Here is a 13430-nt window from a genome sequence, read left to right on the forward strand (position 1 = left end):
ATTAACATGAAGCTTGTGACGTTTAAATATTCTATCAAAAAAAAAAAATTAAAAAGGAAGGGAATCGTCAATTATGAGGAATTAAGGATGATACAAATTTTCATAATCGAAATTCAAGCATGTCGAGGCAACAATACATAAATCATTGTGTCAATAGAATAGCAAATTTTTAAGATCTGTGGTATTTGGTTAGGACTCGCCAACGGTTTGCAATTTCGTTCAAGCTGTGAAACGTGAATGTTTTCGCAGCATTGAATATGTGGCATATGGAACAGAAAAAAATGTTCAGTCCTTCCAGTCAAGAATAATATTAGTAGAATTAGGATTGCTTAATAAATTTCGATGACCACCTGACAATTGGCAAATATAAATATACAGAAACATACGTGGCTTTTCTTTCGTTTAAAAAAAAAAAAAAAAGCAATTTTAAAATGTCAATAATAAAATTCATTAATGTATGTCTATGTTATCGTATTTACGTTTTTAAATTAAAAGAAAAATGAAGTAGCTACCTAACCCTATTTTAGATTTTAGTTCAGTGCTCTTAAGCTTTTCATAAAGAGGACCATGCCTAAGAAATATTCATAAATATTGATACCCTATATTCAAAAAGAAAGAAAGCCAGCCCTTGACTTCTATATTAAAATGTCGAACTGTATTAGTTGTGCTTGCAGATTGGTTTATATTATCAAGCTGAACAATTCATATTGGGTACTTGTTATGTTTTAAAATATTATCATTGTTAAATGCGACTTAACAAGAATAAGATTGCCTTATATTCTAGTTACAAAAATAAGTAGATGTCATTCTCTTTACATTGCTTTCCTCAAATACCGGATCAAATCTTTTACTGAAATTTGTGTTATTTTTTCTGCATTTGACCAGCCTTTGATTAGATTAGAACTAGTTTGTTTAGCTTAAGGTATCTTTTTTGCGATCACAATGTATAATTTTTCTAATTTAATGATTTGTTTTAAGACGAAAACACAATTTTCCCAAAATGTATAATACTGAATATTTGTACTCCATTAAGTCCTCTATAAAGTAAAATATTTAAAGGTTTTGATAGTTGGATAGGTAAATAAGTATGTATATGTAGATTCTTAAGGCTTAAGTTTGTAAACTGAATGTATTTGATAATCTTATAATAAGATCGTTAGGTAAAATTTTGTTTTAAATTTTAAATATAAAAAAAATATGCTATGTTCAGTGTTAAACAAAACGCGTATTTCCAAATCTACTAAAATATAGAATCAAACCCTTCATTCTGTAACTTTTGTAAACCATCAAGCATACTTACTTCGGCAGTATATATATTTACATTGTCATTGGAATATCCTTTCTATGAAATACGTACTTCAAACTTATCTTTTTAAAAATAAATTTTCAATTAGTATCCATATACGTTTTTTTAATTAGAAATGGCATTACCCCTTTTTTAGATTTAATTGTAAAGCAAGAAACTAGTAACACGCAATCCGAGAATTTTGAGTACAATCGAGGAGCAATATATATTTAATAAGGTGAATTAAAATCATACCTTAAAAAAGCACTAGAAGTTTAAATTTAATTGTATTTTATTTTATTTTTTAAGGAAGCAATAAGAAGAAAACTTGCTTATTACAACCAGCAGCTTAAAAGATTTTAACAAAACTTTTACATTGAAAACAATCTAACGTCAAAAAATAAAGAGAAAAAGACAAACAACAAAAAAAAAAAACAGGCAACAAATAATTCGAACATTTTTAGAGGTAAAAGTTGGTCGAATTCAACAATCTGTATCAGAAGCAGCAACAACAACAAATTGCTGCGCAAGAGGGTCTAATCGGTTATATAGCATCTGAAAGAGGAGTATTTTTAACCCCAATTTATTATATAGCCGGTAAGTATATTCATAGTTAAAATAATTTATTTTGATTAGAAATCAGTTGCCTAGAGTTTTGTTTAAATTTAAAATATTTTAAGATATTCTGATTTCTTTCAACATTTAAAATTTTTGTTTGCAAACATAAGGAGTACAATCTTAAGCGTTTTCATAAAGCAATAACACTGAACATAATTAAAGAAAGACGTATTGCCTTGAAAATTTTATGTAAGTATTTCAGCTTTCTCCTTTGAAAGATATATATACTAAAAAAAACTTTAAGATGTCTGTATGAATGTCGTCTCAAGGTATGTATGTATGTATATATTTATAAAAACTTGCTTGTAAGCAAATAACATATCATAAAGGTTGTTTGTTCAATAAAGTTTTTTTTTCTAAGACCAGGCCTGGATCTTGAGCATAAAGTTACACAAATAGCCTTTTCTTATAGCTTTTCTACTTTACAAGCATTACAAAATATGAATAACAACACACCTTCAATAAGCAGAATTTTTGACAGCATTCCCAAAATCGAATTCTATGTACCAGACCACTTCAAAAGCAAAATAACTTGACATATAATATATAAATTCTTATATTTTATAAATTCCTAAAAACATACATTCACCATTGTACGATTATTAAACTAATGGCAGAATCAATTAAGTACCCAACAGTACTTACAACCAGAATAATCAAAAGCTTTTCACGTTTTTGACAGCGACACATCCAAATAACACATAGACACCTCCTTAAAAAAGACAAAAAAGTACAAGCTGCCATTTCTGCCGGTCCAGTCATATCTTTACACTAGACATCATTTGAGCACTTTTCATATTTAAATATATTTAAAATATATATATAAGGCATACAAAATTTTAAAAATACTTTAATTTGAATATAATACATTTTCAAACATTATTTGTTGGTTCAATTTAGAGATCCCCTGTATCCCCGTGCTTACATTCATTTAATAATTATTATTTACTTAAAGTCCTTTCAAGTACTTTCTTTTTGTACTTTAATTCTTTTTTAAACAATTTTTATTAAATCAGAATGTGTAATATTATTTGTTTTTAAATGAAAAATTAATTAAAAGTATTGATATATTAAAATACAAATATCAAAAATGACTTGTTTTTTACGAAACCATAAATTGCAAAAGGCAAATTGAAAATTAAAAACTAAAGTATTGCATGCAAAGAAAGAAATCTATAGAAATCTAAAGAAATATTATAGATCGATTTAGATAATAAATCGGTTATTTCCTTTATTTTCTCCCAATCCAAGCCTGATGTGTTAAAATCATTGAACTTTTCTGTTCAACACTTTCCACTCATCTTTTAAACTGAGTTGGGGATTGTTACAGACATAGGCTTCTAGTCATATCGTTTCAAATCGTAACAATCTTGTTTTTATGAACAAAAATAGTAAACGGTGGTTAACAATATTTAAAAAAATATACAGAAATTTGGTAATTTCTGAATTTGTGCCCTATATACAGTCCCTGGCCATATTATTAGACGCACTTTAGATTTTATGCAAAATCTTAATTTCCAGTTATTTTTTAATCAGGCTTTTGTAATGCATTTAAATTATTTTGTATGCAGAATATGAACTACTTCCTAGAAATAAAGCAACAGATTTAAATATTTTTTTTTTTTAAATTAATATTTTCAGTTTTGTTGTTGTTATTTTTGTAAATTTTTTCAATATTTTGTTGAACCTCCTTTTGCTTTAATAAGAGCCTCAATTCTGCGCGGCATACTGTCAATGCATGATTTGACTGTTTCCTGTATTTGTGGGTGGTGATTCCACACGTGAATTACTCTTTCAAGAAGCGACCGCATCCTTAGCTACTTCCCTCTTCATTATCTCCCACACGTTTTCAATTGGGTTCATTTCAGGGCTGTTTCCAGCCAGTCCAACAGAAGGATATTTTCTTCCCTCAAATAAGTTTTTGTGGACCCGGCTGTGTGGCATGGAGCTCCATCTTGCATAAAAATGTAACATACATCCATTCTTGCGTATAATCTAATAATTATAAAAATTCTGCAGTGTTTCTAATAATATGTCCAGGGACTGTAAGGTGATTTAAGTCAATTCAATTTGATCGAAAAAAAATAGTAATTGTTAAAAAACTGTTTGCCCTGCTTAAATTTCTAAGGATCATATAATTTTTCTTCTTCGAGGTTCGAAGATCGTTGTTTCAAATGGAAACAAAATAAAACACATAAGTTACGTAAAGTTTCCAGCAACTTTTAGTTGCGTCCATTAGTACGAACAAGGGTGACTACTTACGAGGTTGCAACTGTGCTAAACATATTAAAGTACGAACGTACCTTTAACTTTTGTTAGATTCCAATTCTTTGTAATTGTATAAACTGTTATAAATTATTGATTTCCAAAGTGTGTTACATTACTTAAGCATCTTAAATACATCAAAAGCAAAAGTTATAATATAATTGTTGTTATTAATTAGTTGGATATACTAAATAAACAAACCTACATACACGAAAAGAAGGGCATAAAGTGAAGAGTGAATAAAATTGACACTTGCAAAATATTCATTTGCTACTTACCTCACTCTCACAAACTTACATACGTGAGAATTTCCCTCCGCTCCGACCCGTATACATGAAATACTTGTCGGTAAATGCAATCTTTAAAAAGTTTCCGAAATTTATTATTTTATTTTTTCCTTTGACAGTAAATATGTTTAATATGCCTGTTTAATAATGTTTTTAGATTCGTACATACATATGTACACATAAAATGAAACACGATTTTCGACAAATGTTTGTAGTTTGCCAGTTGAGTATTTATTTTCAAAGGGAAAAACCTATTACCTATCTACTTAGGTAGGTCCATTTCAGATTCAGATTAAATTTTTGACGGAGGGAAAGTTATCAAGTTTCTGTAATAAAAAAGTAGTCATATCAAAAATTTTGAAAAGAAGAGAGCTATCCTTTTCTTATTCCTGCAACATATTTGAATGTATAACTTTCTGAAATCCCAAATTCCCGTACTGTTATCTCTTTCTTGTTCTCGACCTTGACACTTTAGCTTGATTGCACTTGTTTCACTAAAGTTAGAAAGAGTCAATCAAATAGTTATAATTGTTTCAAAAAAGAAAAGAAAACTAAATTCCAACATTCAAAAAAGAGCAGTTCAAAGGTATTACCATTAAACCCAAAGATAAATAAAAAAAAGAAAGACAGCAAAGACAAAAACGAGAAGTACAACCAAGCAAAAAGAAAGAGAAACCAATATGTGCATAAAACTGCATGGTAGTGATGAAGTCGTGCATTGGTGGTCGACCGTCTTCGATACCGTTTCTGTCTTCATCATCATGTGTTCTCGTTTGTATTTCTTTTTTTTGTATTAATTTTTTTTAAACAGAGAAACAATTTTTAAACAAATTTTCTTTTTACCTATTCAAATCATCCAAATCATCGTTTTTCGTTCAAAGAATGGAATAAAAGCAAATATAATCGAGGTTCCCTACGTACGGCTTCGACAGCTTTATTCCTAAATTAAGTTTTTCTAATTTTTTTTCATTGCCCTGTGCTGATCGCTAAAGAAGTTGTTTTTGTGTTTTGCTTTATTTTCAAATAAATTATTGATTGTTAGTTGTTTCAAAGTAAAGCCTACAACAGTTTTTGAATCCATTCCATAAAAGAAGTAATAATGAATAATTTTGTGTTACTTTGGTTTGTTTCTTACAGTTCTGAGTTTTGTACTCAGGTATATAAAAATGACGGTAGTGCGAGAAACCAAAAATTTAATTGAAATGATTTCTTGTAAATTGGAAAATAAAAAAAAATATATTCAAGATTTAGCAATTTATTGATGTACGCTTGAATAAACTTTTTAAAGACTGTAACTTTAACCTAAAGCTGGAAAATTTTGTATTATTTAGAATAGAAAACATAAATTCATCTCACCCTGAACCCTAAAGAAGTGAAATCCTATTCCTAATTACATATTTTTTATCATCTCGTTTCTCTTCCATGTGCTTCATGTATTTTATATATAGTGAAGTGACTATCTGTATAAATTGTGAATATTTTGCAAAGTGAATGATAGAGAGAAACATCTAGATTGCTTTCATTGTTACATCGGAAATGTAGGCATAAGAGAAAGAGGGATGTTAATGTGAGAAAATGCTTGAAGATAAGAAAGCATTCACACACGTAAAGTAACGAATGTGTGTGTGTGAGTGCGGTGTGAAGTTTGTGCAGTTATTTTACGGGATTTGGGATTGCATTCAAATTTAAATTCTACTCGTTCACGACTTATTTTGCCTTAATTGTTTAAAAAATAAAAACTTCAAAACTGTGTATCTGTATAGTCCATGCACCTATAATTAATTAATTTATACAAAATGAGTTCGATCAAATAGAATTATGTTGTCTTGTATTTAGGGGATGATGACTACGACTTTACATTAGGTACTTTTGGCTACAATATAAATTCGTGGTTAATGAACAACTTGTTCTTGTTTTTCTTTTTTTTTGTACAAAGCTGGTATGTGCCATGTTTGATCAAAATTTATAAGTAGTGACTTTTATGCACATATGTAACATTTTTAGCATGGCAAATGTTTGTACGTAAAGTAGGTAGTATGTGAGCTAATGAGCAATAATTGTCAAAAGTAATTTTCTTTTGTTAGATATTAAAAAGTCTAACCCAAATAACTGTTGCATTAAAAAAAAAACACATGTTTTCTATCAAATATAAGAAAATGACATTTCCAAATTGTCGTGGGGAATCACAAAAAAACATGAGTGTTTCAAGAAGTCTGCAAATCTATCCAAAATCGGTTCAAAACTCTTATTCCAAAAGGATCGATAGGCTAATGTCTAATTTAATTTAAACACCTATAACAATGAACAATTTATTTCCTTGTTTGCTTTGCAAATATCTACCTAAAATTGAGTTCCTTGGTGTTATAGACAATAATAATTAACATCTCTTCAAAGCAAATTAAGTTTTCACGTTTGGAAAAATATGCAAGAGTATAAAATTGAAAAGAAAAAAACAAGGTGTTTCTTAATATTTACATGAAAACAGCTGTCTCTGATTATTTTTTTTTTTTTTTTGATTTTTCTAATGCAGCTGGATTATTATTTTCAATAAATAACTAAATACCAAAGAAAAAAAGTAAATTATTTATGATGGTGCATATTTTTTGTTTGTATGTCTAATGTTACATTAATCCTGCGAAATACAAGCATGTCAGAAAGTCTACAATATCGTATTCGCAGCAGTATTACAAACTGAAATTTCCCCTAGCAATACTGAATTTTTTTTATAGTTCACCTTGTCTTAGGTTTATTTTCCGAAATAAAGGTGAAAAATCATACTTATTCTTATTTTTTCAAATACAATGATATTTACTCTTCCTTTCTTCTTAAATTTTAAGAATGTTTTACGAAGTTTAGAAGTCGTTTGTGAAGAGCAAATATTAAACTTCAAGCTAACTTCCATTTTTATTATTTCTTGATTTAACTATTTCTAACACAACTTTTGTGTTGTAGACTTGTACTTCAATTATTCAAACACTTGGTATCAATAGTTATAAAAATAAAAAGATATACCTACATTGATCCATTCAAATATTATATTTAAACATTTTTATATTTCATTTTGTTATACTAGAAAATCCTCTGTATTAAAATGCGACAATATTTGTCGTGCACTAAAATAACTGCATACCTAGGATATACACGTATACCCGTAGGTTCATATTTTGGAAGTAACTGACATTTGCTGACGTTACTCGGAAGCTAAATCACCAAATCCAATCTTATTCCAAAACCTCAAGCATCAAGTATAATGTTGTTTTCGTTTTCGAAATATTTGATTTATGTAAGAAGTATTTTTATTTGAACAATTTTTTTTTTAATTCTTAGTTTTCTGGACCTCTTGAACTTTTACAATAGGACCTGTATTTCATTAAGACGATAGGTACATTCGCAAAGATGTATTCCTACTTCGAATCTTTGTTTTTCCTTTGTATTAAATTAAAAAAGTTACCTAGCCTCAGCCAGATATTTATTGCTTCTATGTGAAGATGGTAAAAAGAATTTGTTTGAAAAAATTATAAGTTACTCTGTGACTTTGTCTTTAATATGATTTTATTATTCAAGAAGTGCGTGAGTAAACAAAACACAACAAATTGATTTATAAATAAATACAAGAACAATAAATAAAGTGAAAGAAAATAATAATAAAAGGTTAACCTTCAAAAAAGAAGAAAGCAAAAAACTCAACAGGAGGTCTTCATCTCCCGGAGAAACCACGAATTGAAACCTATTGCAGAAAATGTTAGCTGAATCCAACAATAAATGCATCAAAAATAAACATTTTTTAAATATAAAGCAACAACAAAACAAAAACAAAGAAAAAAACGAACCTTACTACAACTGCATCATTAACAGTCATAACAACAGAAGTAAAAATAATTATCCCAATCCAATTTTTAGCAGCAAAAGCATAAATTATGTTTTAAGCAGAAATCGCGTGTGCTGTTATGAAAGACTAAATACAAACATTTATGTAAATAAAATAAATGGCCGCAAATTGTTGTTAAATGATAAGACGACAATTGCGACGGAATATAGTAAATTATAATTTATAAAAATACAATATTAATAACTTATCATTTTCGTGGGTTGTAACGTCGTTCTTCGGAAAATTTTATATTCGTAAACGAAGAAAGGCATACAATTTGAAAGGAAACAAAATTCCCTTATTCCACTTTAAAAAGAATATCATCATTAAGTTATTTTCCAATTTTTGAATTATTTAAATAAAGTTACGAAAATAACAAAAACAAGGAAATTATAAAGCAAACAAAAGTTTTGTATGTGTGTACGTGTACTTATTATAATTATACATACAATAAGTGAAAATCTAGGCAAAGATATTTAAAATAAAAAAGCTTAGTTTTTATGAAAGGGTTCATATGTGTTCAAGTCAAAACTAAAAACTAGCTCGTAAATTATTAAAATATAAACAAAAAAAAAACGACAAGCGAAACAATCGAAGTTTTCAAAACAACACATAAATTGTTTTTAAACTGAAACAGTAAATTTAAATCATTAAAGAAGAGTAAAAAAATAAAAGTATTCGAAGAATTCCAAAACACACAACTCAATTGGATTGAAATAAGAAAAATCAAAAGCCTTCTTTACAGTAACGAAACCATAAGCAATATTTTTAAATATAGTTCCAAGCAAAACTTAAATAATATTCAAAAAACAAAATGGTCTCCCGTTATGTGGCGAACTATAGCATATCTAGTATTTCTGCAACATCGGGAGGCGGGGGTGGAGGAAATGGTACAAATCAAGGGCATCCAGTAGGAGCACCAGTGCCACTAAGTGTGGCAATGGCTGCAACAGTACCTCAATTGACTGTGATACAACAACACCAACAACAACAACAGCAGCAGCAACAACAACAACAGCAGCAACAACAACAGCAACACCAACATCAACAACATCAGCAGCACCAACAACACCAACATCATCAACAGCACCAACAAGCACAACAACAACAGCAAGCAGCTGTTGCACATCACCACCAACAACAGCAGCAACAACAGCAAATTGTCACATCCTCCGGAACACACCAACAACTCGTGCTCAATGGAGGAGGTGGTGGGAATGGATCTGCCGGTGGGCAACATCAAGCTCAAGTGCAATTATCACATTCTCCACATCAACAGCAAGCTGAATTCCACCCAGTTGTTCAGCAGCAGTGCCTAATGCATCCTGCAGCGGCAGCAGCAGTAGCGGCAGCAGCGGCGGCAGCTGCGGCTGCTGCGGGGGCACCTGGCCAACCAGGTCCAGGGCAAATTCCACATTACCGTTTTATACACCCGCGTGAGTTCTCATAGTCAAATTTTTCAAAGCATTTTCATGAAAATCGCCTCCTTGTACTCTTTATGTTCAAACAAAAAACACTGAAAAAATTTACCAAAATTCAAACTAATGATGCACTATCAATTTTTGTCATTCTCTTTCTTTTTATGCCCGCCTTCTTCGCTTGTCTTAATTTGATTGCAGGATCAGATGGTTATGTAGCAGCATCATCGGCGGGTTTTCAAGCACCCCCACAGACTGGGCCATCACCACACCAAGGTCCACAAACAGTTTTACGCGGCATGCAATCAACAGCACCGCCAACACCTCCACAATCAGATCTGAGCAAGATGCAACCGCCTCCGCAGCAACAAATGGTAAGTTAAAAATCATTGTCAACTCGATACAAAAATCCTCAACATATTTTTAATTATTATTTGTATTGTTTTTTCAAATATAGGGTTACTAAATCTGTATATTCAAATAGTTATTTTTTTTAGAGTCAAGGACCAGCACATTTTTTTTCAAAATTAAATTTTTGGCTCTGGTCATTTAAATTATGTTGCTTTTCGGGAGCACAAACAAAATAATGTTTTTAAGTATTACACTTTTTTTATCACATCAGGTTTTTAAAATATGGTTAAAACAATCGAAAACGGGATTTTTGAGAGTTAGTTAAAACTCTGGAATTTCTCAATAGTTATGAGTCTTTAATTTACTGTAAATTAAGTTTTGAGCAGATCTTGAATTCAATTCTTTCATAGTTTTGAAAAATACGTTTTGGAGTTAATTTTTAATGCTGATTTCGGATCCGAACTTTAACTTTAAGCATTTGCTTAAAATTTAATAATACCAATTTTCAACACTTTCTTTTATTATGTTGTATTATTCATATTTCAAAAACTTGATATGATAGAATTTTTTAGACAACAGATGTAGTCGAAGCATGATGGTAAGTGCGTAGAACTGTCATGCTCTTGTCATGCTGATCTTGGGTCTTGGGCTCAATCCTTGCCAGTGTAATCAAAAGTTTTTTTTTTCACGGTCTCTTGTAAGGAATTGAAAAATTCTCTACGAGTAATTCTTTTCGTGACAAGTGCTTTCTTAAATAAGCTATTCGGCATACAAATCTTTCATTCCTGGATTACTCATTGTGTGTCGATGAAAGCATTTATAAGCTTTCGAAATTATTGTGCAGGATTGTTATATATAATATTTTGTGTTTTGTGTGGTAAATATAATCAAATATTAAGCAATCTAGTAACAATTTTTGATTGAGTATTTGCCATCGTGTTTGACGAAGCTTGTGAGCTGACGAATTGGCCTAAATTTCCTTAACCACAGCACATTTGAAACGCGTTTTTTTTTATATACCCATATAAATAGTAATTTTTGCAATTAAAAAAAATGGGGCAGAGAAACATTTGTTCTATATTAAATTAATTTGCGAAGTCCACTTTGTCACATAAAACACTCACAAAAACACTTTATTTTAAAATGTTTTCTTTTTTGTTTCAGTGATTTCTTTGGATTTTTATTAAATTTTGTATTCTTTTAGATTTTATTTTCGAATCATTTATACATTTTAAGAGAATTTCATTAAATTTGCAAAACACAAAGATTGTATGTCCTCTTGTATTCGAATAAAAACTTTGGGTATACCCAACTTCGCACCTTGCCGAAACTCTAGAGGGTGCCCAAGTAGGTGGGTTGCATACCCTACATACCTGTCTCTTTGCCGTACTATTCAACAAAAATACGGTTGAATCCGAAAAAGAAAACATTTTTGGTTATGAATTAACGGTGTTTCCTCGTCTTAATATTTAAAACCTATTCTATTGAGACCCCCTTGTTTTAAAAAGTATACTCGTGCTGTGGTAATAGAAAGTTGCCCTATTTATTCACATATTTATACCCATAGAGATTTTGAAGAAATTATTCGTAAGAGATAAAGTATTCAAAATATTTTTTGTCATTGTGAGTAATTCAAAGATTTGTGAAATACACGAAAATTGCAATAAATTATTAATTAAAATAGTTGATAAATTTTCAATAAATCAATGTTCAATCTGTGAGAGTAGATATTAAATAAAGTATTGTCATTCTGAGAACACATCTTTTTTTTTTAAGTGGGTCTTTGCGTTAGATTTCTGTTTTACCTTTTGCTTGATTTTTGTTGTTAATATTATTCTATGCTCGCCAATAGTTCAAATTTTTGAATTTGAAAAAATCAATTTTAAAAATAAAAATCAACAACTGTCACAACTCTCTTTCTCTCTCTCTCTCTCTCTCTCTGTCCATTGTGTTTTAAATGTTGTAGATAATGTCAACAAATAAAAAGAAGTATCCTCAACAAACACAGCAACAACAGCAGGCGCATCCATCTCAACAGCAACAGCTACAGCAACATCAGTCGGCAACAACGTTGGCCGCTGCCACTCAACAACAATACCATACGGCTTACGGTGCAATGTCGATATTAAAAACTGCCGCTGCTTCGGTAACAAATCAAAGTGGTGGTGGATATACGATCACAAATCATAGCAACGGCTGCCAAATAAACCAATTAAATTCGACCAGTGCAGGTGCAGCGGCGGCGGTAGCTTTATTCGGTAGTGTTAACGGATCATTGAATGGTACTTGTACCGCTACCGCCGGCAGTGTTAATGGCAATGTGAATGGTGTTGGTGCCAGTATGGCTGGTGGTGGTTGTGGTGGAAGTGCTTCTGCTGGTCCTATAAAGAGTTCCGTTGTTGAGAGGAAATATGATATTCAAATCAAAAGTAAACTAATCAATGGCAGTGCATATCAAAAGTCAACAGAGGTAAAACTATTAGGTCTCTCTCTTAAATTGTAAAAGTTTTCGTTGCCATTACTTTTACTGTTTCCTTCTTTTGTTCTTATATTACTCCTCTTGGGTTGCTTTATTTTGTGTTATATATATTTTTCTTTATTATAGGTCGTCATATTGTTAAATAAATGGATGAATTGAGTTTTCCCATTTATTTCAAGAGTTTTTTTCGTCTACTTATATATATTAATTTAATTTTCTTTTATATTTTTTGTAGTTTGCACCTGCAACCGTTAACAACTCCACCGGAAATGTACGTACGAATCCACAGAGTGGCATATTCCGTGGTGGTGCTGCCGCTTCGGCAGCACCACGAGGTAATGGACGACATGTATCAGCCGCCATTCAACAAATGTATCAACAACCAATTCACCAGTCAGTTGTTATGCCGACATACCAGTCGTTTGCAACTAGGCAACCAGCCTACCCACAGGCACCATCATTTTCCTACACACAACCACTACAAACAAGCTACACCTACCCATATCAATATTTTACACAAAATTCTATGATTCCGGCGGGCGCTCAGACTCATCAACGGGGTCATTCGGGTGTTACCAGTGCTATACCGGTACAACCCGGTCCAAACGGACCTATGGGTGGTCCAAATGGTACACAGGGTCAAATTCCAACTGTCTTAACATCAACTGTGGCCGGTTCCACTGCAGTTCTCGGTGTAGCACCGGTAGGTCAACAGTCGGTTCAAGCGATGGGCTGCAATAATCAGCGAAAAAAACGTCGACATGCATTAGAAATCATCCATCCCGAAACACACAAAAACATTTTAGATGAATTAGATATTCCAAAGGTAAGTTTTATTGTTTTTTATTTCATTTGTTAA

The 13430-nt window shown here is 31.0% G+C and overlaps 1 protein-coding gene across 7 annotated transcripts in view; it reads left to right on the forward strand.

The window, feature by feature from the left end:
- LOC129953287 (eukaryotic translation initiation factor 4 gamma 3) overlaps nt 1–13430 on the forward strand; it is a 36734-nt gene that overhangs the window by 1227 nt on the left and 22077 nt on the right. For 2 of the 7 annotated variants that reach the window (XM_056066310.1, XM_056066309.1), the window contains 4 exons: nt 1443–1523; nt 1595–1882; nt 9943–10115; nt 12807–13397. In XM_056066310.1, coding sequence (XP_055922285.1) covers nt 10041–10115; nt 12807–13397 — 666 coding nt within the window. In that variant the 5' untranslated portion in view covers nt 1443–1523; nt 1595–1882; nt 9943–10040. Of the gene's footprint in view, nt 1–1442; nt 1524–1594; nt 1883–5095; nt 5227–8019; nt 9760–9942; nt 10116–12806; nt 13398–13430 lie in introns of those variants that run through there. The other 5 variants (XM_056066311.1, XM_056066307.1, XM_056066306.1 and 2 more) reach the window with 5 other exon arrangements.

The sequence above is a fragment of the Eupeodes corollae genome, chromosome X, assembly GCF_945859685.1.
Source record: "Eupeodes corollae chromosome X, idEupCoro1.1, whole genome shotgun sequence".
Taxonomy (NCBI): Eukaryota; Metazoa; Arthropoda; class Insecta; order Diptera; family Syrphidae; genus Eupeodes; species Eupeodes corollae.